The 26,239-nt window shown below is 41.2% G+C and overlaps 1 protein-coding gene across 4 annotated transcripts in view; it reads left to right on the forward strand.

Annotated features, from left to right (window-relative positions):
• The window catches only part of kcnq4 (potassium voltage-gated channel subfamily Q member 4), a 54,855-nt gene that overhangs the window by 2,231 nt on the left and 26,385 nt on the right, over positions 1–26,239 (forward strand). For 2 of the 4 annotated variants that reach the window (XM_019264269.2, XM_019264271.2), the window contains exon 2: positions 3,344–4,395. In XM_019264269.2, the coding sequence (XP_019119814.1) occupies positions 4,094–4,395 (302 nt within the window). In that variant the 5' untranslated portion in view covers positions 3,344–4,093. Of the gene's footprint in view, positions 1–2,606; positions 2,722–3,198; positions 3,233–3,343; positions 4,396–26,239 lie in introns of those variants that run through there. The other 2 variants (XM_027287276.1, XM_019264270.2) reach the window with 2 other exon arrangements.

A 26,239-nucleotide genomic window follows, 5' to 3' on the forward strand; every position in this document is an offset into this window, starting at 1 on the left:
CTCAGTCACTGGATGTAGCGTCGACACTTACATATTCATGTAGCAGACTGTCCGATTGATTAACACAGGCTCACGCCAGTGGACATTTTCACTGCATTTGCATGATGGTTGGAGTGTGTTGCTCAGTGGGGGGTTCTTGCTCCAAAACGCAGCACTGTTTGACACAGTGTCATTTCATTGCTCCACAGACTATAACCAGACTTATCACAACAACATTAATCCAACACAACAGACAGTATATCAACAGTTCATCTGCACTCCATGTCCCCTCTCTCCCTCGGGTTTTCCATTTGGAAAAATCTGGGTTAAAGAGGAGGAAACATATAAAAAAAGGACAAGAGACAAGAGATTAAATAAATGCAAACAAGAGCGTGGTCTGGGAAAACCATTAAGTGGCGTAAGAAAACGTCTAAGTGTGCAGCGGAAATAGAAGGCTGGTGGGGGTCGGGCGGAGCAAATTTGCACCGTACTGTGTGCAGTGCACAATTGCTGATGTGAGTATTTTTAAGTTCCCATAGATTCCCTGAGTGGTTGTCGACTCCCGGAGCTCAGCGGGCTCTGTGGGGCGTGAGTGAATGCTTGGAGTGAGGAGTGCAGTGGAAAAACAACAAAGAGGGGAGAGGTGGGCATGAAGGAAACAACAAATGCCCCCCCAACACCGGGCCCTTGTAGTCTGCTCTGTGTCATCCCCGCCTGTAATTCCACCCTGAGTGCCACCAAATCTGCGCATTTAAGTGTGTGAGCCCTTTCCTTTACTGTCTTTTCAACCATCCATTCGACATTTAGATTTTACCGTCTGACCTTGCTCAGCTGTTGCTCGTTGTCACGGAGGCGGCTTTTATCCCAGAGGCCACGTTGGCTTTTCTGCTCAGCTCTAGGTGTTGATTGCTGGATGAGAGTAACGCTGGAGCAGGGCTGGTACTGTAATAGAAAGAGGGGGTGTGTGCTTTTGCCTCAGTCAAACTTTCATGCAAATCCCTGTGGGGACAAACAGGGCTGTCCTGTCCGTCGACACCTTCTTCGTTCTTCGTTCCCCCCTCCTCCTTGCCTGGATTGGACTGCTGAGAGATGGAGAGGAGGGCAGGACAGGGGATCTGTAGGAGGAGAGGAAGCCAGGCTAACAGGGAGAGGGGTTGTAGTGGGAGATTCCTAGTACAGGATACTGCTGTGTCGATGTTTAGATAGACCTCCTCCTTTCATCGTGGCGTGGTTAGGCTCCACAAGAATCTACTGTTAGTATGACCTTCTTCCCAAATTAGATCCCTGGTGCTTCATCTTTCTGTCATTTACATCCACATTTCTATTCTAAGAAGGCAGAAATGTACACATTTGCTTAAAGGCCATGTACTCTATTTTTTCCACCATGTTAATTAGACCTGCATTCATTTCACAAAGTCAAAGTTTCACTTATATATCTGTAGTTTATGTGCTTCATAACTGATCATAATACCAAATATAAGCCTGTTTTCCTCCTATATTCCTAAATCCGAAATCAACAACCTTTTTAGCACCATCAGAAATTAAGTGAGGTTGCTTAAGTTGTTGTCTGGATTCAGAACCAGACTCAACAATCAAGTTAGGTGCGATAACAGAGACGTGGGCAGCAATTTGGAGGCATGGAACCATGATAGGTGTGACACTTTAGTTAACCTTTATATCAGGGATTGTGCTTTCTGCAATAATAGTCAAGTCTAACAAACTGAATGATTAAATGCTTCAAGCAAAAATGGCAAACATTATATAGTCTGAGCATCTCAAATGTGAGTTTTATGACATACTAAATCGAACATCTTTAAGTTTTTCGACTGTTGGTCGGATGAAAGGAGACATTTGAAGACGCCAACTTGAGCTCTGAGAAATTGTAATGAACAGTTTCACATTTTGACACGAGACTCGTCAGTTCACTGAAAATAATCTACAAATGAATCTATAATGAAATAATAAATATTAGCTGCAACTGAAGTCTATTTAAATGTCGCTGTTTCTAAAAACAAACAGGCAACTTGAAAACTTCCCATTTCAGTCCCTGGCATGCATTAACACGTTGCTATAAGAACTGTCAACAGTTGATTACATATTATATATATATATCCAACAGCCAATCCATCAGTCTATGCTAAGTAAAGGGTTAAGGATTAGTGATGTTAAGTTATGTAATGGGAGTGGGCCTTGGGAATAATGTAGATTTGTGACTTGTGAGAGACTCCAGCTGCATTCCCACACGTCATTCCAGAGACCTGCATGTTCCATAAACTGCAGCAGCCACAATGGACAGGAGCGCACATGGTTAACATGAGTGACCTGCCTCTGCTGTTGTTATGTAAAGTGTGCTCAATGCTGAGTGCGTGTCTGTGGTAGATGGTCAGTTTCTTGGTTTGACATAGGCGATAATGTGTTTTTTTTTTAATTCAGGAATAACGTCACAGTAGTGCTGTCATTGAAAAATTGAGACCTAGGATGTGAGCGATGAGGTTCTGGAGAAAGGAGGCAGACTGAGTTGCTCCTTGTTTTGAAAGACCAAACTCCTCATTTATTTTCCTCCTCAGCAACTAAAAGTCCAGTCCAGTTCCCTCGTTTACATTCGTCACATTCTTCTTCTGTTTCAGGTGAATATGAATTATCTTTTGCTGATGTCACTTTTGGTGGTCAGATGACACAATGAGATCCAGCAGAAGTTTGGGGACCACCTCACAATGCATTCCTCAGAGGCCCTCATGACAGGTGATCTCTCTACAGGGATCCTAGTATTTGTGTCATAACCACAAGCCTGTGTGTGTGTCACAGTCATAGATTTAGAAAGCTCTGTCCAGTGACGAAGAGGCTGTGGTCAGTGTCGCCGTGTCCCTCAGCACCTGTCTCTGCTCTGTCCTGAATGCCTGTAGCCATGGATTCAAGCCCCCCCTCCCACAATAAGCACAAGTGACATTTTCATTTCAGAGGAAAGACAATGGAAACTTTACTTCCATCCCTGACCATAAATAAGTGTGTTTTGGAAGCCTCACAGAAGGTATCTGGGGCACTTCTGCTCCCTGGATAATTTCATAATAAGTCATACAGCATTTATTGGGTAGGTCTGCATGTGCACAAGCAGTTCTTATCAAAGTTTAGCTTCATAAACTAGAAAATCAGTCTTCCCCGTCACTGCGTGCATCCCATGCTCATACCCATCCCGTGCGCGGACTCCTCGCCTCTCGCCTGCGCTTCTCTCTCAGGGGCGTGAAACAGGGAGGAGGTGGATGTGTGTGTGTGTGTGTGTGTGTTGGGGAGGGGGGTCACCTTTGTAAGCATTTACACACCGGATGCAAACATCGGCAAGCGTTTTATTTTGGCCTTTTTTCTCCAGACTTTCAGAGTTGCTGAGTTGTCTGCGATTCTTGACATCACACTGATGGTCTTCACTTCTGCGCGCTCCACCCCGCCTGCAGGAGCAAGAGGAGCGCTGGACCAGAGAGACGCGCACAAGGAGGGGAGAGCAGGCTGATGTTGGCGGCTGGTGGCGAGTCTCACTCCGCCAATTCAAACTCTAGAAACAGCTAAAGACGAACTTGATGAAATGGTTACTGTAGTTAACTGTATCTTGGAGGAACACAGATCCACTGCATGACCAAGCGCGCTCGCTTTGCTTCGTAGTTGATTTATAACTGCATGTTTCAGGTGTATTTATGGTAATAGATCATAAGTCATGGCAGGTCGTTTGCAGCTCAACTTGGTTGTTTTCTTGGAGTCAGTGCATGCGTGATTACTTCTCAGCACCCCGCTGCTTACTTCTTCTTCTCCACCTGACTCCTAACAATGATCGCTGAAGGTCACGTTCCGGCGCGACGCACTTGTCCCACTATTGTGCATCTTTATTTTTGCGAGCGTGACTTGATTTATAGATAACTTTATAAATCTGAACTAATCAAACCGAGGCTGACAGATAGCAGGGATGCTCTTTACCCATGTGTTTTGATCGGGTGACTAGTTTTAGTCCACTTTAAAGCCAAGACAAACCGGACTATGACTCGGTCAAAACTTTGCAGAGCGCTTTTGCGGATGATCCAGTGAAAAAACAGTGTCACATCTTATGTAGTTTAACAGTGTCCGCTTGAAGATGTTAGGAAGTCCGTCAAACAACGGCGGCATCAGAATGCTGGTGCCGCCGGCGCCGACCGACGACAGGCGGGTAGAGTTCGTGGCTCTCACCGCTGTCCACACGGAGAGAAGCGAGCCATCCACCCCGGAGCGCGGACACCCGTCTAACCGCACAGGTCTGCTGGGCACCCCGCTGCCCGGCCCGCCAGGACCCCGGGGCAACGCGTCCGTTTCAAGCAAACGCTTCAGAAAGTTGCAAAACTGTCTGTACAACGTGCTGGAAAGACCAAGAGGATGCGCATTCATCTACCACGCATTCATGTAAGTCCTATCCTCATTGTTTTTAATGAGACACATTCAAAAACTCCATGTAAAGATTTGATGTATTTTGTTTTCCAATAATAACTTTTTAAAGTTGAGTGAAGTCACGTGTCGCGAGATGGGCCACAGACTTTGTTTCCAATCATGTGCTTTGATCAGTGCACGCCAGCAGTCATTTGATTAATTTTCCAATTAACCAAGCAGAGTTGCTTATGCGGTAATTCATGCATCATAACAACACGGGGTCTCCTGTTCAATTTCCCTTCTTGTGTCTGTCTGATTAAATCATGAGGAGCACTTATGGATATTAAATTTGTCCGAATCCACAGGGGGTCATTTTTTATTTTTTTTAATCTCATTGTAAACATGTTGATACCTGCTCACACTTAGCTCTTGTTTTGTTTGCTTGGCTTCATCAGTTGAGATGTATTTGTATTGACAGTCAAACAGTTAAGTGTTTTCCTGTGAGGAGGTGTAAGTGTGGTTAACTTTAAGTTTTGCTTGCTGCAGCACTTTTCCAACAGGCAAATAAAACGTGCAAAAAAAGAAAAAAATAAGAAAAAAAGAATTGAACTCATTACCCAGCAGCCTTTTAACCAGATGAAGGGTCATGTGACTAATTAGAGACATGCAGTAAACACAAACTAAAGCAATTCTGCACCAGAGAAACTATTCTGTCAGGGCTTTCAAGGACCCGCGTGCCATATGCCATATGCTCTTTAATGTATACAACATGTAAACACTGGAAAACTATGAGCTCACTGGTCCCCTTCTGTCAGACCAACAGCTCAGGACTAATATGTGAAACATACAGCTCTCATTTGTCCAAACCAAACTGTACTGAATAGTTTGAATGTTGTGCTCAGATTTATATGTAATAACTAAAGAAATCATCTAAAAGCTCACGAAAAGTCAAAGTTCACTCAGTTTCCTAAGTGTGTCAGTAAATTTCACCCTCTTCTTGTCCTGCACCGGCAGCTGTCATCCAGCTGTGTCTGCGCCTGGCACATAGTGGACAGAGCATTATGTGTGGGAACTCCTTGGACCGGGCCGTGCTTTCTGTGTCGTTTAGACAAGTACAGAGGTCTCCCTGCCAATGCCATCACGTGTCTATAACAGAGGGAAATCCCGACTCTCATATGTGCCGTCGGCAAATTTGTAAGCACACATCAGCTACTCTCACTTTGTCTTTCACCTCTTTCACTTCTCTCTATTTGGTCCTTCTTTCCTTCACAAGGAGAGTAAACATGTCTTTGCAGCACACACTCAAAACGATATGTTTTGCATCCTATGCGTCTCTCCATGGCCTTTGCAGGGTAGTTGTGTTGGGTGACATTCTCCCTGACATTACTAGGTGCCGGAGTGGATGGAAGCTCTGCCGTTGTTGTTATTTCGCTGTTAGAGAAGGCAGGGCAGGCTCTCTGAGGTGCCCGGATCATGTTTCAGATGCCATGGCCTCAAAGACGGGGCTGGACTGACTTTAGAAGACAGCCGACTGTGTGATGGTCTGTTTCATGTTGCTGTCTTAACAGATTACAAAAAGTGCCCGAGACTAAAATCTTACTTGGCGTTTTTAAAATCCTCACACTTTGACATGATAGATGTTGGGTTCACATATGTCTAGCTGAGTGCATCGTTCCCATGATACGGTGATGAGCTGTGCATTTGTTTTGATTAATTACATGTGAGGTGCTCATCACGCTGAGAGCTGAACCATGTGTGAGGAAAATGCACAGGGCGATGAAGCTCAATTAAGGCTGCGTTGATCTATTGTTAATTAAATTGAGCCATACACTGCTGTGTGGGGCCCTGTGCTAACTTCCCTTGATCCTTTAATTAGTCCTGCATTGTAACAGGGGGAGCTGGAACAGATGCTCTTCTCCTGTCTTCGCAGGTGTGTGTTGGAGTGTGCATAGAAAAGGGGTGAAGTAGCTCCCCACTGTAATGTCTCTCCACGGGCTCCCACTTAAGTCCCACCACACTCCTCAACCCGTCACAGCTGCACATGAGTTGAACCCTCAGAGAAACAGACTTCTCTCCCTCTCCTTAGGTAACTTTAACATCCTGCTTTCCAAACGGTTCAGGTTACCTTATTGTAAACTGTTCCACATCTGTATGTCAACTGTCTCCTGTAGATTAGACACTTCTTCAAACACTCTCCTGCAGGTGTAACAGCTGTATGCTAATTTAGAGCTGGCACAGAGTTCCTCCTCTCCTCTCCTCTCTTCTCAGAGGGGAGAAAAAACGGAGAAACTTGTTAAAAGAGGCAAAAGGTGTTGCCGGGAAAACGGCTGTGAATCTGTAAAAAAAAAAAAGAATTCTTCTGCTCGCCGGTTGCTTAGACGACACTGCGGGTTCTTGCGTTCAGCCAGGCTCTGGTTCAAATGGTGCATGGACTGTTATGGTTCCCTTCACTCGCAGTAAAAGCTCAAGATCTCTTTGTCACCTTTGAATCTCTTTGTCACAGTGTCAGCAGGAGGGACGGTCTGCTTCTCTGAGCTGGGGGAAGTCAGTTAATGTTTGTAAAATTGAAGAAAGTCATAAGCATGAGTGTGTGTTTCCAAGAATCTACATAGTTCAGACACACTCACTGTATTGTACTTGTACTTGTGTAAACTAACGGTGTCTGTGTGTATGTTTGAGGAGTTATTAGTTAGGACTGCAACTAAAGATTATTTTCTTTGTTGATTAATCTGTCAGATTATTTTATTTGATTAATTGTTTAGAGTAAAATAATGATGCAGTTTCTTAGAAGTCAGAGTGACATTTTCAAATATCTTGTTTTGTCCAACTAACAGTTAAAACCAAAAGATATATAACATTTGCAATGATATCAAATAAATAAAACAATCAGAGAATGATTAACATTTGTCTGATAATGGACTCGCTTATCAAAACCGCTGGTCTTATTATCTGTGTGCGTGTGTGTGTGTGTGCACGTGGAGGGTTAGTGTGTAAACGAGTTTGGCAGATGACCGGCAGCATTCAGTGGGATCAGTTTCAGTGTTTCCTCTCACCTTTGACCCGTCACCCATTTCTATCATAGGCAATGCCACATATAGACCATCACACGAAGCCGGCTGTTTTGCAAATAGTAATTCAACCCAGCAGGAGGTCCTTTGGGGCCATGAAACTCCAGTTTAAAATCAGGCTACCAGTGCCAACTAATACCAGCGCTGTGGAAATCCAAAAAGCTATAACATGTCTTGAGCTTAAGTTTTGCTGCCCGTACCCCATCTCTGGCTTATAATACAGTAATAGTGCATGCGGATGGACAGGAAAGGGAGTCAAGAGCGAGCACTGACCAGGCAGAGTGATTGATTGGTTCTTAAGAGGGTGAAAATATACCAGTCATGTATTATTGATGTCTTACAAAGGAGGAAAGAGATGTGGAGCAAAATTATAACGTGGAGTTTTTGGACTTGAACTCGAGCAGAATTAGTGGGTTCAAGAGAAATCTCGTTTTATGAGGAGCTCTGTGCTAACCGTCCTGACGGACGAGTATGTCAGATTTTGTGCTTGAGAATATCATGTACCTGTCTGCTCATTGACTCTGTTCAATTTTATTAGTCATGATTAGTCCTACTGAAAACATCACTGTAACTCTGGATTTCAAATAACAGATGATGCCATATCGATGTCGTCAGGATTATCTCAGCAGTTGTTGGCAGGATCATATCATTTGTCTGGTCCTTCTAAAGCAGTTACAAAATACTGTTGGAAAATAAATCTGTGTTATGACGTGACAATGCAATGGTTAAGGTGCAAAACAGCTTAGTTAGGTTTAGGTGGAACATGGTATAAGTTAATAGACGCAAGTACTTAATTAGTTGAGAGAAACCTTAACGTGGTTACAATTGTAATCGTGGTTGAAAAAAAAAAGTGTTGACTGTCTGAAACAGAAAAGGAACAACGATCTCCCTCTGACCCTCCCCATCCCTACGTGAACTTTGTTGCTCTACAACTTCTCCACCTGACTTCCTCATTTGCTCCCATCATAATAACTACAGCTGCTTGAGGGCTTTGTACCTTGGATGTAAACAAACAACATTGTGTTCTGGGGCACTTGCTTGAAATGGCTGATTCTGTTGTTTTTCTTGGGAGGACAGTCTCCAGAAAGTATGTGTTACAAACTAAAGGTGTGGAGTTTAACAGGAGAGGAAGAATCTGAAAGATGTTATCGAGTTGCATTATAGGAAGTGTAGGCTCATGTGCACCTGGAGCTTTTTGACTAGAGACTAAAAGTGAGGATATCATTGCCTCCGCAGTGCAATACTATATCCCGGGAGTACTACTTTAAGACGTCTGTCTTGGATACTGCACATTTGGATGTAAACTTAAACAAATACACTCCCTCTCTGCAATAACTGAATGTATGAGAGAAGACTTTAGTGCTTGCAGATCTGTTTCAGCTTTTAATCATGCATTGTTTATGCCTGTAAAGAAATTAACATTAGTCTGACAGGGAGGGAAGTGGACACTAACTACTTTCCCTCTCTCATCCTTTGATCTGAAACAGTAGCTTCACAAATTCCCAAAGTAAACTTCTCACGTCGGATAAGTCTTTGCCAGATGAACCCTTCAGTCTTCATGGTGTGTAGGGATCCCTTCATTTTAACCTTTTATGGCACAAGCATCAGTGATGGTGTCTGTTTATGACACAGCTTGAGTTTAAAGACGCATTATTTATAGATGTGGAAGGAGATACCTACAGCAGGACTCGCATAGTCTCCACAGTCTCGTCTCCTCTGATGTTTTGGTGAAAGAGTCTTTGATATATATATATGGCTCTAATTAATTGTTCATACATCTTTTGTGCTAACAGTGCTGTACACAGAATGCAGCTTGCAAGCTTTTCATTAAAGGTGAATTGCCTTTCTGACATTATTAAACTCATTTAGCTTGGACAGCTTGTTGATTGAATGTGTTCCCGCTATCTGTCTATCCTTGCAGTTTTCCCTTCCTCAGAACGCTGTCCGAGCCAGCTAATCTACTTTCTCACCTTGGTCATGGAAACATGCTGGTCTGCTTTTCCAGGATTTCAACTACGCGACATGAAATCCACTAAAATCCCGCCCCCCACCTTCTCCAAAAAAACCCCACTGACGTGCTCCGTCTTGGACCCTTTTTCCATTATTAATGGTCCAAGTAATGAAAATCAGAAAATAGCTTTTGTTTTGTTGTTTGCTTTTTTTAGTCAGCACATGAACGTGTATTTATTGATGACTAAGTGAGACAGAAATAAGGGTGAAGTGGCACCATAAAATAATGAAGGGAGAAAGCCACTCTGCACTTTGTGTGGGGTTTTCAACCTGCTCAGGACTGCAGATTGGACGCTTGTTGTTCATTTACCGTTGCTGTTTTTTTTTTATCTGTTCACCTCAGCAGGTTGTGTAAATTCTGCTCCATTAGGAATCCTTTATGGCTCGACTGCCTTTGCTCTTCCATCACACGCTCTCTCTCTCCTCCATCATTCCCTCCTTCCATTTTGTTCTGAGTGGGAATATCATCTCTCATTTGCTGTACTGCCCCACCTAATTGACTTTCCCCTCCTTCACTGCCTCCTGTCTTCTTCTCAGAGCTGATTGGCTGGTTTGTTGGTGTATATGAATATGCAAGATCAGCTATCAAACTTGTGAAAAAAGTGGAGGATAAAAACATAAATAAATAGTGATAGTAAGTAATGATGACGCATGCACAAATTACAATTTAGTAAATCAAGTGATTGGTCAATAAGTTGTAAGCTGCAATTATTTGCACAATTGATTCCTAATTTCAGTCAATTTCAAGCATTTTTTCTATCAAATGTGACGATTCATTGCTTGTCTATATGTCATATATGATAGTTGATTAAATACCATTTGGTTGTGTGTTGACATTTTTCACTGTTTTCAGACATTTTATATACATTAAATATTTTATCGATAATTAAATTAATTGTTGGTTGCAGCCCTAAATGTGAGACTTGGAGACCTTCAATAAATGCATCCCACTTAATATAAGTGGGAGTTCAAACTACTTTAAAACTGGTAGAATGTATTTTAAATCATTAAATTGGTAAGAATCTGTGCCTCAAAAGCTCTAAAATATAGGATCTACTGTAGAGTCAGACCTCTAGTGCAGACCCAGTTATTTGCTGGAGCATCTTGGCATTTCCTGTGATTTGAGTGAAGGAGGAACCAACATCCAGTCGAGCTGCTGATGAGATTAGGGTCAGACTAACTGGATTGGTCAGGAACACAGAGAAGATGTTTTGGCTGATTTGCGTTCTTGAGATTTTAAAGACACAGTTTTAGAGACAAACACAAGGTCATTGTTAAGTCAGGATGTCTTGATGCTGCTGCGAGGCCAACAGTTCAGATCAGGGCAATATGCAATATATAAATATATATGTATATGTTTAGAAGGGCAAATAGTGTCATTTTAAAGATCCTTCTCTTTCTGCTTCAAAATAAGATAAAAAGCTTCAGTTTTATTATTTAAAAAAAATGTTGAAATCTTTTTTTTTTCCACATTTCTAAAAGTCTTGAGGTCTTCCCCCCCTTTTACACCTGTCCTGTGTGTGTGTGTGTGTTTGCTACAGTCAGCCTGCAGGTCCTGTCATGTTTCCTGACGTCTCTTTTCAGCGGCCCGTCACATTCTGCAGTAACTACTTTAACCTCCTTGCCTTCCCCTGCTGTGGCTTTGTTTTTCCGTAGAATGGCTTGCTACCCGCTAACACCAAAGTGTGACGCAGAGGACAAGGAGAAGAAGGAGCAGGAGGGAGCTTGATTTTGGTTGCTGAGGATGAATGATAATAATGTGATACTCTATCGATCTCTGTAGGAAAATTCTCTTTCCGCTTGTCCCCTACCACAAAAGCAGCCCTGGAGCTGGTGGGGATCTAGTGTCTTGCTCAAGGGCACTACAGCAGAGCAGAAGCTTGCTAATGGTGGCTTGAATTGAAGGGTAGTATCTTTAAAGCTAACAGAGAGGGAAAAATAGGATGTCAGAAGCATTTCCTGAAATGTTAGATTAAAACATAAAGACAACATCCCTGTTTTGGAGGTGTTCATAGTCTTACCGTCCTTCAGAGGAGGGAAGAGATTAGTGATTTGTGTGTGCCCAGAGGGAAAGGTAGGGAGAGGAGAATAGGAGTGAGTCGGAAAGAAAGGAGAGTCGAGGTTAGTTGATGTATTAATTTCTCCTTTCGGAGCAAAATGTGTCTCCCCCGGGAGGGGACTGTCTGTCCTGGGATGGCTGAATAGGAATCAGATTTCCCCCCCCAATATCCAGCCCGGCTCTCTGCTCACTTTCACCCAGGAACAGGACATGCGCACACACATACACAAATATCCACACACACACACACACACACACACAAACACACACACACACACCAATATCATAGGGGAAAGCAACCTACTGTTGTTTATTTACTTCACAGTGCAGAACACGTAAAAAGGCTGAAGGTGAAACACACACACACACGTCAGGGCACAGACACTGTCATTCTCCTGCAGATTGGTGATCAGTGAAGGTTTTGACGCCCCCTAATCTGCAGTAATCTGTGTTTATGTAAAGTTATTGTTGCTGAAGCAGGCCAGGAATATTGCGTTATGTGTTATTTATTTTGAACAGTCAAAACCCTCTAAACACTCCAGATCTGCTTTCACAGCCAGGAAAATCCAGAGGCAATCTCCCAGCTCTCTTCTACTGTATATCTTATTATTACATCTCTCCGTCAATCTACAATATAAAGCGCTGACGATTTCTGCAGCGGTTGCGAGTCTGTAGACATACCACAGTTGTGGCAAATACTGACAAATTGTTGTGTCATTTTCCTGTAGCAGTCATTCATTTAAACAAAAATTCTGTTGGAGAGTAGGCGAGAGGGAGGGGGTTTGTTAATTTTCTGGGACTTTTGCCAGACTACATGTTCCTCTTATCTGCTGACACATTATTATGTCTACAGTCAAACTTCAGTTTGAAGATACACACTGACAATTAATACAAACATTCATGCTGCATGCAATACATCATATGCATGTTTTGTTTATGTTTGTAATTTGGTTTGACTTCATAAATGTTTTAATTGAAAAGTTGTTGTGGTGTGATGCACATGCTACAAGCACACACAGATCCATGTAGAAATGTGGTTTCATATTATTAATTATTAAGTTAAACCATGCACAAGCTGCCCACCAGTTTAAAGCAAAATAAATTAATAGTGGCCTCACAAAAATTCAAATCCATCTGCTATCACTAAATTTGGAGACCAACTTTTTTTTTTTTTTTTTTTAGGCAGAATTTCTGTCTAAAAGGGGCCAATTTTAGCTTAAACTAATAAAATAAGAAACGAATTAAATGAATGTCGTTGCTGCCTCGCAGAACACTTTCACTTTCTTAACAAGTTCTCGCTAATCTGTACATTTGCTCCGGATGGTAATATGGTCAAAAAAGTAACATCATCAGACAAGATTTCACTGCACACGTTCAGTCCTGATTCATGTTAGTTGATCAACATAACCTTACCTCTTATTTCACTGCAAAATTTCCCCCAACACCTCCTCTGCCCGGCTGCTCTGGGCAGCTTTCTTTCTTAAAACACTTTTGTGTGCTGCCACTGCTTTGCTTTGGTTCTCACACTGCCCTGCTTTAAATCAATGTTACACTGGACTGTCAAAACCCTGCAACCTAGAAGTTAGGTAAAACAGGCCAATTAGAATTTTGGTGACACTAGACGGCCCTGCCAGTAAAGTATGACTGTCTTTTACCAGAACTGTATTGTGTTGCAAGCCATGGGAAAGTTTCTCTAACGTCACAGTAAATGCCATTAAATGCGCGTCTAATAAATCCTGTTTGTATACAAAGGCAGAGGCCTGTCCTCAGCTCGGGCACACTGTCATCTTCTGTACAGTAACCATCGCTAGTGGCTCAGAAGTTTCCACTCTTTTATGCTTTATGTTCATTAAGGTGTTCTGTGTGAGTTCGAGTGATGGAGAGTTCTTAGGAAGCAGAGCCTGTGTGTTGCCAGTGGCTGCGAAGACCACAAGGCAGGCAGGGAAATAAATCAATAGCTTTAGCCTTGCCATTATCTCTGAGCAGCACACTTAAGGCCTGACCCTGGTGAGTGGCTGCACCTGAACACTGCCGATTATCAGCAGATGCTGAATGATGTAGAAACTCTGTAGCTAACAAATGTGAGAAAGGCTGCTGCTCTTATTAACTAGTTCACATGTCGACATATCTGTGGCATTAAAGGTCCAGTGTGTAAGGAGGCTCTGTTTACAGAACAGAACATAAGATGCATGTTTTCATTAGTGCATAATCGCCTGGAAATAAGAATTATTTTATCTTTATTATTTTAAAAAAAAGATGCTGTGGGTCCTCTTCCACGGTGTCCACCATGTTGAATTGCCATGTTTCTACAGTAGCCCAAAACAGACAAACTAAACACTGGCTCTTGATAGGACCTTTTTGACCATTTTTTGCATGTTTCACAGCTGCGATAGTTTCGAGGGTGAGTCGAAAACACTACACTCCCTGAATCCTACACACTGATCTATTAATGTAATGATGAATTGGAAGATGACGGGTTTAGCTGCTGATGCAAGACTCAGATAGAAATCTAAATATAATCAAATATCAGGTTCAAATATTTGGTAATGTAGTCAGTAGGAATAATAGGGCCAATATGAATGAAATCCTGTACCTTGGTGATATTTGATATCTTCAGATTGATACATATTGTGATATTGTACATTTTATGGAAAATCAATTCAGAAAACTGGCTGTCTGTATTTGGCAAATCTAGCAAATAAAACACAAATCAATGCACTATAAAAAAAATCCAGTATCACCATGAATCAGCCCCACTCATTGATTTAAAACATTTCCCACATTTCTTAATATACCCAGACATATTGAATGGAGAGCTACCTCGGGATTAACAAAATCTCCGACAGTAGACAAATGAATAAAGTCTCCTGGTATGTGTCATATCGCACAACACTAATTGTCAGTAAGGAGTCTTTAAACTCAACTCAGGTCGCTGAGATTTTTAGCCGTGACAACAGAGCAGACATGCTCATTAAAACAGTTGTAAATTCTTAAAATAAAAGCTTGAAAGCTACATAAAAGTTGAAGGAAAACTGAACTGAATTTTGTGTGAGTGAAGACAGATCATCTCTGGTGCATGTCTCTGCAGAGGTGGGCCAGTCTCATTGATGAGTTCAGGTGCAGCCTCAAACAGCTTCTGTATATCAGACTCTGTCTCTCCAACTAGTTATTGTTCTGGTATTGGATTTTATTCCCTGTCCACGTGTTTGTAACTTTACCCTATCGGGCACGTGAGTGCTGTGGATATAGTTTTCAGGCTGCATGACTGTGCAGGCATACCTGATGTGTTTGCATGGTTGTAGAGACACGCACAAACCGCTAAAACATCCTCAGGTTTTTACAGAATACCTTTGTCAAGAGCTGCTTTACATCTTACTTTCTATCTCTCCCCTCAGTCCCCTTCCTGCTCTTTTGGCTTGTTGTCTGTCTCTTGTCTCTGTAGATCCTGGGATAGCCCAGGTCTTTGTGTCTTTCTCCTGTTGTCCCTTGCCTGGCTGCGCCCGCATGCAAGGCCCATCTTAAGTGTTGTTAAGATCATTTTAATTTATAACGGCAGTCACTATAAACATGTGAGGAAGCAGCACCATGGAGACGGGGCTCAAACAAAATCACAATGTAGGACAGTATTTATAAGGTCTGCCTCGCCTGCAGAAAGCGCTTTGCAATGTGTGTGTGTGTGTGTGTATATATATATATATATATATATATATATGTATATATACACGTGTGTGTGTGTGTGTCATTGCTCATGTGGCGTGTGCATGCTGTCAGAAAAGGTCTTGATTGGCATGTGCACATTTGCGGAATATGCGTGCATTCATGCATTGTAGGTTTATGGAGATTGTGTATGTGTGTAAATGCCTGGCCAGTGGCATTGTGGGCAGAGCATAAACAATAATCAAATGTTAACGACGGAGCCATAATTAAGCAGCCCGCCTGCCACTCTTGTGAGATTTTTTTTTTTTTTTTCCTGTGTTCTGGGCCCTTCTGCTGTAAATACCTTCTTTGCACAGTTGCTCCACTTGAACACAGTGTCATTTCCTCTATTCCTGTGTCACGCTGTCACTTTTTCACTTCCTGTTTTTGTTGCTATCACAATGCTATTTTTATCTTTCTCTTAGTCACAACTGCTTATTTGTTTTTCACCCTCTCTTTCCTTCTATACATTAGTGTGCTCTCTCTGTTCTTTATTGTTCTCTCTGCACACTACATGAAGTGGTTTCATGTCAGCAGGTTTCACTATACGGGGAGAAGGAGGCGGAAGACTATATCTACATCTGCTGCAGCTTCTGTTGCTGCTCTGGCCTCACATGACATTAATTCACTATTTTTACAACACAGGTTGAATATAATGAAGAGTTATTAATGATGAAAAGGTTCTGAGTCGATGTCAAAACAAGTTTTCCTGTAGAAAGTACAGAAATGTATTATGGCCGAGTGTGAAATGCAAACATAAACCTGCCACATCAAACTGTCCTCATTTTTGCATGTTACGATGTCATGCCTGCCTGACTTTTAGATTTTGTTAAAAAAAAAAAAAAGCTAACGCTGCCCCCTCCCCCCACACAAACAGAATCAAACACATAGTAAATCTATCCCTACAACCATGTTCACCCTGCAACAGTGTGTGTGTCGGTGGGCCCTCTGGTCTTCTCTTGGCCCTGAGATTAAAGCAATGTCAGCAAGTGTGTGATGAGACCTCACAGACGATACCTCATCTCTCTCTCTCACTCTTTTCCATTCTGGCTCTCCTCGTCTCACTGTCCGCTCGTCTGTCCAATCCATTATTCAGCCACCTCTTCCTGTCTCTTGTCCATTTTTTTCTCATTATCTATATGTCTGACTGGTACTCACTCCTTGTGGTCTGTGCTACCTTTCCCTCTCTCCCTTTTCTGTCTATACATCTATTAACGCACTATATCTATTCTCTCCCTCTCTCTCTCCCTCTCTCTCACTCTCTTCCACTGTCTCTTCTTAGTATGCTCTCTCTCGCTCTTTACCACTTATCAGTGCTTAATCAATCATTTTGGCCCCAGGTGCCAGACCTTGTGGTGTCCTGTGATGTCTGAGTGTCCCGTGTCCCAGGAGCATGAAAATGTGCGTTTGCACAAAGATTTTCATCCACGCTGAAACTTTATTTTCTTCTTCAAGTTGGCAAAGATGAAACTAGTCTTTAAGCTCAGAACTGTCCCCTTCTGCTCTCCATGACCATCCATGCTCTGTTTCAGTACAGTCAAACTCATAGTGTAGTTGTTTTCATATAAAACAGGACTTTTTCGTTCATCACAAAAACAACCTTTTAACCAGGCGAACAAGGTCAAATCAATTATAATCATCTGACAAAATTCTATAAATGCATCTTAATGAAAAAAACTTTTGTGGTCAACACAATGGATTTCTTCCATGAAGTTGTCTCTTTCATCTCTGTCCCTTTTCATATGTCAAACCCAGTGTGAGCTCAGAGTTTGACATTTTGGAATAGACTGTTGGACACTAGATAGTTTCAAACATACCCTGGCCTTTTGTGTTGAGCTAGTCTAAAGTCGTATTTTCACATGAACTTCAGACAATCTTTCCCTTTGACACATGAAACACAAAACAGGAAATTGTTTGTGTCAGACATGTTCTCTGGAAAAAAGGGGATGAGGAGGACTCATATGCAATAATGACTGTTTTTGTGTGATGTCACCAACAGGTTTGTGAAGAGTCATTGTGAAGCTCAGAGTGTGGTGGCTCTGGCCCTTGCCATCTTGGCTGTTTTGCCTCTGCTGCCTCCCGGAAAATGTAAAAAGGCAAAGTCATAGAGCGTGGACAAAAATGTTTTTTTTGTACCAGGCTGTGAACATGTTTATGTCTGGCTATGAAGGTGAACATTTTAACATAGAGATTGACTTGTTCTGTAGGCAGCCTCAAGTGGCCATTCAATTAACTGCAATTTTTAGCACTTTGATGTTGGCAACAGGCAAGCAAAAAAGAGTACTAACTTTAATAACTTTTTATTTCTTTTATTAACAACTTTATCGAGGCCGGCACTCGCTCTCTGTTCTTGTTACTCTGTGTCTCTCTACCAAAGCGTACCTCTCTCTCTCTCTCTCTCTCGCTCTCTCTCTCTAATCATCGGACACAATTCAAATTAAACTTCTTTGTGTCATTATTTTGCAGCGTAAATTGCAAGTCGGACTCAGATTTAGAAGCTGGGCACATGAAATAAACAAAGTCAGAACACACACACAGGTAGATTATCAGAGTTTAGTCCGTGAATCCACCTGGGTAGTTTTTGCTTCAGAGACATTTCAGGCTGTCTGTGGAGGTTTGACCGATCTGAGTGGCTGATTGGCTTGCAGAGTGTGATGTGGGGCTCCGTTTTTCCCAAAGTTGGATCTGGCTCAACTTCTCTCCCACACGCCCCCCACTGAAATGAATTGAAAGACCTCTGTTTTTGCCGCGACACCTGAGCCTAGATGTGTTCAAGGTTTAAGGGCTTGTATGAAAGTGACTTAAGAAAGTCAAGTTAAAAACTAGAGGGACAGTAGATACAGAATTGCCACAAAAAGGTAAAAGGTCTGGGCAGTGAGAGAAAAGAAGCAAGGTTGAGGTAGATTGAGATTGAGCAGGATGAATAATTCACAAGCGTATTATCTCTCCACACTCATCCACCCTTCCCCTGTTTGGCCTGTCACCCAATTGGATGTAATGAGTTAAAGAGGGACTAAGGGTGTGGCTGAGAGGTCCACAAGTGGTCCACTCTGATCCTGGCTCTGCTTCAGCTACACTAAAAAAAGAGGAGGAGGAGAGGAAAGGAGGGGAGGAGAGAGGGAAGAAGTTTGGGTGAGAATGTGTAAGTAAGCAAAAATGTAACCAGTGATAGGAGAAGGTTCAAGGGGAGCAAATGTACACGTAAAATGTGATTTCTATGTCATTCGGTCAAAAACTCCACATAATCAGTTTGTTGTGATCGTGATATCAAATGTTGACGTCTGCAGACTCATGAAGGAGTTATGTTTGACTTCCCAGTCCAGTAACACGAAGGAGGGCACTTGTATGACGACAGAAAGTGTAAACTTAATTAATGTTCCTCATCCTGCTTCATGTTTTTGTTAACCCGCAAGGGGATGTGTGTCAGAGGCAAAAGAAAAACACCACACTGTGCGTAGATGACATATTTATGACCCAGGATTTCAGCAAACAAGGCTATGTCCAAGTGTTGAAAAACATACTTCCTGTGCTATAGTGAGTGAGTGAACAAGGGTCAGCAGTTTATTTTTTATTTTTTATTTCATTTGATAAAAATACGAGTGTGTAAGCGGATGCAACAGTTCATGTGGAGACATACCCTTTACCCTACAGAAATACAACATCTGTTAGCTGTGCTCTATTGCCCACTTGTCTTCTTGTGAAACCCTTGTGTTCGATTGTAATTGCTCAATGTATAAAGACAAAAAAACAAAAACCAGCTTGAGTTTTGGCCAACATGTTTTATCTGTGGTTACAGGTGCAGCTCAGGAAGTGAGTATCAAAAAGTTACTACTTGCGAAATGTGTTTGGAGAGCTTCACTAGAGAATAATGTCAGCCTTTTCTTCGCATGGCTCTGGACTCTGTCTTAAAATTACACATAACATAAAGACAATTACACAAAGACACGCAGAGACAGCCACACAAACATTTCATCTGACAGGCAGGGATAGCAGCACTGACACTGGACTGAGGAATAACACAGAGCAGCCACCACCTCCCCTCCCTCATGCGATGTGACCTCTGGGTACCAGTGTTTGACTTTAATCACAGCACCGATAACATTAAAAGACAGATAGCAGGGGCTGACTCTGGGTCCTCAGTCACCACCCCTATAGCTACTGCATATCTGTGCCATACCAACTGTAGCATCACCTTCAAAGAAGGAAGTCGAGCTTCGGGGTCATGGGGTCGCTACCGTGGTTACTAACTTAAAACAGAGTGGCAGTACTGTGGAGATGTGTGTTTTTACAGGGTATATGTGTTTACTATTTCATGGTTAAAGAACTCAAGCTGTGTCTGAAATCATACCCTATTCATTACTATACAGTTAAGAATATCTACCCTTTATTTCATTTTGAAATGGATCAGCTATATCGTGCACTCAAGAATGTCTGAAATTGAATGAAAAAAATATGTTGGGCTGACAGTTCAACAATGCAATTGTTTTATAGATACAAAAATGACTATTAATTATTATAATTATTAATTAAATAATTTAAATATGTGCCAGTGAATGGTGTGTTAAATCTTGATGTACTGCTCACCAGACACGTGACTAAAGTCATTTGGTCGAAGCTCCAAGTCATATTTTCTTGGGAAAGTCACATCAAGTCACTGTTTATGTAAAGTCAAGTCCTCCCTTAAGACATGTCAAATCCCAAGTTACTTTTGTTTTTGTTTTTTTACCTTTTTATCAAGATGTGTTTTTTGTGCCTAATCAAACCTTAACCGCAGAATTATCATAACACAAATCATGTATATTGAATAACAGGCATTTAATATGGCATTAAATGAAGGCAGAAACACTGAAATTCAGACTGAGATTCAGATTCAATATATCCATGGTTTGCAGAAATGTTACAATGTTTATGTTTTATTTTGGTGATTGGGTCGGTCATTGATATTTATCATTAATCATTATCATCATTAGTAAACTACAGAGTTTCTTTTTATCTGGCTAATATTACAACATCAGCAGTCACAGACACTCACTAATCCAAATGATCATCATCAATGATGATGATGAGCTCTAGAGAGCAAACTACTTATTGTCTATTAGAGCTGCACAGATTAATCAGTTAATCGCTTAGTCAATCGAGAAGAAATGAACTGGCAACCATTATTATTCTCCAATGTGAATATTTTTTTTCGGACCGGTTTAGACTACTGTACAAGATTTTGCCACAATGTGCTTGTCCCAGTCTCTTAGATATGAGATAAAACCCTTGAGAACCCTTGAAATCCATGCTTGTGCATTCACAACAGGTCCTCTTGTTCTAGGTCCTCTAGAAGTGAACGAGGGAGTCATTTTGGACACAGCTATAGTGTGGTGCGTACTTGTGGCTAGTGGTTTCTGGCATATACCATATATCACAATGTGTTACTTGTTTTATGCAAAAAACAGAATAATATATTAGCTTTCCTCCTCTGGAACAAATTAAAAGTTTCAGTGCTCATTTAGCCTGTGCGTGCATATTCACATTATTATTATACAATTACTGTTGATCACCACAAGCCATTTAAATAGTTTTATTTTTCCATGGAGCACAATGGGAAGAGTCAGACTGTTTAGGTTTAGGTTATTGTTTGAGTGGAAGTCAGATTAAGTCATTTCATGTCAGTAAATATGGCTGATATGTTGATAGATATTCAGTTTAATACTTGTGCACTGTTTGAGGCATCACTGTCGTCTGGGATGTGTGCCATGTGGACACAGCATCCACCTTTCACCAACATTTACTGTGTGACGGTTCCCAAAGTGAGGCTGTCTAAGGGTGCTGCAAGATTTATCATATTGTTTCACCGCATTAAAATAATTGCTATGTTAACTAAGTTTTAGGTCAAATATACATAAGTAAAATGAAAAAATATAATATTATATTAATATTCAGTTATGTTATAATGGTGTAGTTATGTATTTAAACCCTTTCCACTTGTACTGCGGTACCAAATGTGAAGGAAAAAGTATTGTGGTCTATTTGGTTTGTCATTTCTGCACCACTGTAGAGACATGACAGACTCTGTGGCGTACCCACTGTGCCTGCAGATATAAAAGGTTCATTCAAAGGTAACAGAAAACATAACGATTCTTATTTTATTGTAATTCTACACTAATGAAAACATGCATATCATATTTCATTTCTGTCATATTCTGTAACCTTTAAGTTGAATATTAATCTATAAATTGATGGTTGAAGGTTGATTGTTTTTTGTGGTTATTGTGTAGGTTGTAGATATTTCTGTCTGTTTATTGTGGGGTTTTTTTTGCCTTTTCTACTTTTTTTTTTTCTAATTCTGTAGTGTATGCTACTTTTCCTATATTGATATATTCTTATATTATATCATATTAAATCAATTTTAGATTTAATATGATTTACATAGGGAACTGTGCAAGAGAGGGCGTGACAAAAAAAATCCCATTCCAAGACAATACAAAAACTTTGAGACATTGTCACTGTAAACTGTAACTCTCAAATATCGACATTGGTATCTGCCTCAAAAATCCATTTTCATCAAGTCTTTATTGTTCACTGTCTCAAATAATATCATATTTGGAACATTACTTCAAAAAATGTGTCATTATAACACGCGTTGCACAAACAGCATCATTACACTATTCAGCTGGGATCATAGATCATTTTCACACAGTACTTTAAATGCCCTTAACCCTCGGTATTAGTAACGGTGGCCTTAACATTACTGCAACCATTGTGTCCTCTCTAAATCCTGTCAGCTCCTCCTCGAGATCCGCTGACCACCGGGGTTGTGTGTGACCCTGGCTCACTTTCTCACACCCCGTGCCTCAAACTGCTGGGCCAATCCCATTAGCCCGAGTTCAAATGTTACAGTCACCGCTTTCTTTTTGTTGTTTCTCAATCCTCGAGAGATGCCCCTGACCCTCTGTAATCCATCACTGGAGATCCCCGCTGCCATGGTAACAAGATTAGACCTGTCACAGAGTAATGATGATTGGCCTGAAATTCGGTCGTCAAAGAGGGGGTTAATGGAGTGTAGGGTGTTTGTGTGTATTTTGGTCGTGGGGAGGGGGCTCCAATAAACCTCTGGCAAGTCACATGTTTGCATCCTGACTTCGACTGGGATGTTTTTGGGTTGAAGGTTTTATTTTTGGGTACAAAATGCTTTGAAACGGATATTCAGTAGTGCCAAGAATTCTCTGTGCCTCCCGTTTGGTGTCAACAAAGAGCACTTCTCCAACCTCCAGCCTTGCTGATCCAAGCTGTGTTAAGGTTGAGCTCACTCACTGGTTCAATGGTGAAATGTCAGCGTTATACAAGCACACTGGTGCACCTACAAAAGGGTTTGGAGACTCTGTGCTAATTGGCTAGCTGGTGCTAACAATACCACAGCTAAATGTCAGAGCTCTCTCAGCACTTGGCCTACACCCCCGTTGCATCTCCAAGCTTTGTATAGTACAATTCACTGACAACAAGTCCATAAGTAGCAAAGAGCAGGAGTAAAAAAAGAAACAGAAACAATGGAGCACATCCTTTGTATAGGTGTGTTGGGTTGTGGTAGGAGGTTGTGTGTGTGTGTGTGGGTCGGTGCTTACGCATGATTATCAGCTCGTTCAGGTCTTTACAATGGTCACCATTTCTTCCAGCTTAGCGCACAACTGATGTCAATATTGTGCAATATAAATCACATGCTCTCATTTTCTCAACCTCTTTTTCCATAATTACATAAATCTTCTGTAATTTATGTCGACAATTTCACACTGAATTGTCCTGATGTCATAAACTGTAATCATCTGATATTCCCACCAGGTCAAAGCACCAAGAAATTGTGCGTAATTTACTATTAATCCAGTTCTTGTTACACACACACACACACACACACACACACACACACACACACAGACACACACACACACACACACACTTATGGCTTATACAGCCCTCTTGAAACCTTTTCTCACATCATGAATTTTTCCTTCCTCTGTGGTTATATTTTAATTTCGCTCCATTTACTGGTTAGATATGTGACCACGCTGGACATATTTCTTTAGTCTCTAACCATCCATACCTCAGAGTCATGTTACTGAGTAACAGGAATCCACCAGTGTCAAGTACAATGAATGCACGTGAATCTATAATATACATTCAGCAGATTGTATGTGTGCATGGATTTAATGTATCTGCACAGATACAAAATTGGAGGGTGTGTGTGTGCCAGGAAAGAATGAAATGCCGCTTAATTATGATGCATAAATCAATTTGTTTAATGAATCGAGGCTGTTGATGAGGAGAGGGCTTTATATTACTCGTGATGCAGATATGAAATATGAAGTGTGCACAGGAGACACAGCTGCAATAACAGGCAAAAGCAATGCTTGTCATTTTTGAGGCTGTAGCTTGTGGTGTAGTTCTTTTGCATCAGTGTTATTATTGCAATCACAAATCATCTTCCTTTATCCTGCAAATACACATTAACAACTCCTGTCCTGTTGAGCTCAGTCTCTAAATAAATAAAGTGAAAGGTCACTTTTCTAGTCTTTTTTGTAACATTTTCTTGATATTTGTGGACCGATACACACGCAGTCCAAAGATAATTGTTACTTGTTTCAGGAAGTAAAGCTGCTATCAGAGCCACTGAGGACAGTAAGGTCATGTCCTTTGTATTATCTCTGTGTGGGTGTACCCTAGAATACAGCCTGACTGATACTCTGGCTGATTTATCAGTCTAGCTCTGTTCTACGGTGCACATTGTATTCGACTTTTACCAAAATGTGTTTAAAAATTATCCCCAAGTCTCATTAGTTGGTCGTTAGTCAAAACAATGCTGGTTAAGGGTTCAGTATGAGTGAAATCAACTACAACGTGACGTCTGACAGCATCTCAAGCAAAGTGTTATAACTTTTATCACGATCTCTCTGATCTCTTTCCAGGATTTTGGTGGCTTTTGCGTGTCTTTGTAGTCTTGACACAATTAATCCGACAAACTGGGAGGAATGCACAAACGCAGTTTGTCCTCACATGCAATCGTGGTGTTGCAAGATTTGTCTGAAATAACTGTGTCAAGAATAGAAAAAGAAAGTTAAATGTTAACTGGATGTACTCGTTGTATTATCTGTCTCAGAATGTTACAAAAGTTGTTGGATGCAGCCTCCATGATTCCGACTTCGAAACAATGTGGTGGGGAGCAGGTTTCAGCTGTTGTTCAATCCTACAAGCACTTTGTTTGACGTGTACAAACACCTTTTCAAATTCGGTGAAGTTTGTTCCTGAGATAATTGGCCACTAGTTAAGGTGTACCCTACGTTGTACCCAAGAGGCAACCTCCATGCCACTGAGCTTAAAAAGGGCTCTTCAGAAATCTATGGCCGCCATCACACTTACGCTGTCTTCTATTCTTTATCACTGGTTCTACCTATTCGGCAACCTCCGGTGCTGGGAAATGAAGCCAATTTAGAAGTGCTTTAAACTGTGAATCCTCGAGGGGCCACTTGAGACAGGCTGCAGAAGTGAATCAATCTCCATAAGCCCCCATATTAAAATGCCCAACTTCACAGCAGAAATAAACATGTTTACAGCCTGGTTCAGACAACAGTTTTGGTCTCTATAGCTAATTTCCCTGTTCATGTGGCTGATTTTTTTTTTTAAACTAACCTGTTGAAATGATATTAAGTCTTGAAGTTATGTGTAATTAACAGCATTGCCGCTTGATTGACAGCTAAGTGCCGTTACAGATGGCTTATTAGAGCACCCAGGTGTCATTCAGCCCGCCACAGGTCCACTAATGATCCACGTCTTTGCTGATATTTAGATTAGCTGTGAGGCAGAAGAAGCAGTACATCCAACATGGTGGCGACCAGCACCACATATTTTTTGCATTTGAACGGCGCTTCGAAAACCTACGGGTGACTCAGGCTCTGTCCGTTCCTTATACTGTTATTGGTTCTACCCAGTCCATGCTGTGATCGACTCCAGCTGTGCCATGATCCCAATAAGCAGCTGAAAATAATGCCGTTTCTAATGGATAATCTAATCTATCTTTTCTTAAGTCAGGCTTGTGGACTGGATCATCATTCATCATTCTGATAATGATTAAGTTTGCTGTCAAAATACAATAAGTGAAAGTGAATCACATGTTTTTGAGTTGAAAAAAATAGCTTAAGTTGGATGTTTGAATGCAGTGTGACCAAAAAATTCAATAAGGGAGCTTTTTATGTCCTGCTTGTGGTCTAATTATACCAAAATTAGTGCATTTGAGAAAAATGCCTCACAGCTGTAAAATGCTGGAAACAACCAGATCCAGTGGAACCATTAAAATCTAATTAAATGAAATGTCACTTGAATTTATGGTAATTAAGCTTCATTCTGTGGAAAAGAGTTCCTGAAATGAAAGTTTTTTTTGTGTTAGTTGAAGGCACTGATACATCGTTGAAATGTGATGTATGTGATACTTCAATATGAAGTCATTTCTGTGGTGCAAAAGGAACAAACAAAAGGTAGAAACCTGTTTACCTGATGTTTTTTATAGAGAGAGTATTTGCAAGGTTTACTTTGTCTGTAGATTATTTAAAGAGTTAAGTGATAATTCATTAACATACCCTAACCAAAACAAACCTTAACCCCAGTAGTGTTACATCAGGAAATATTATATCTGTGAAACAGTTAAGTTGTTTAATAAATAAACTAAAAAGTTGTTGAACACTCTATGAGCTGTTTGTATATCGGTGGAGTATCCAAATAAAGTAAGGAATAGTTTCAATGAATCAAAAGCAGGGAACAAAGGACTAAATTATGATGTAATGTAACATTGACTGAATGAGACTACAGGCACGGTCTGTGTGTGTTTGTGTGTGTGTGTGTTGATGGCAGATACTTTCATGGCTGCTGTGACTGGGAGCGACATTCTCCAGCAAGGAAAATGTATCAGTCTAATTGGCACTCTGTTTGAAATGCCTCATCTGTGGACAGACGATGGAACAGCATGGCAGTCAGTGGCTCTTTGGCGAGTGTGTGAATGTGTGTGTGTGACATTGTC

This window comes from Larimichthys crocea, chromosome XIII, assembly GCF_000972845.2.
Source record: "Larimichthys crocea isolate SSNF chromosome XIII, L_crocea_2.0, whole genome shotgun sequence".
In the NCBI taxonomy this organism is placed as follows: domain Eukaryota; kingdom Metazoa; phylum Chordata; class Actinopteri; family Sciaenidae; genus Larimichthys; species Larimichthys crocea.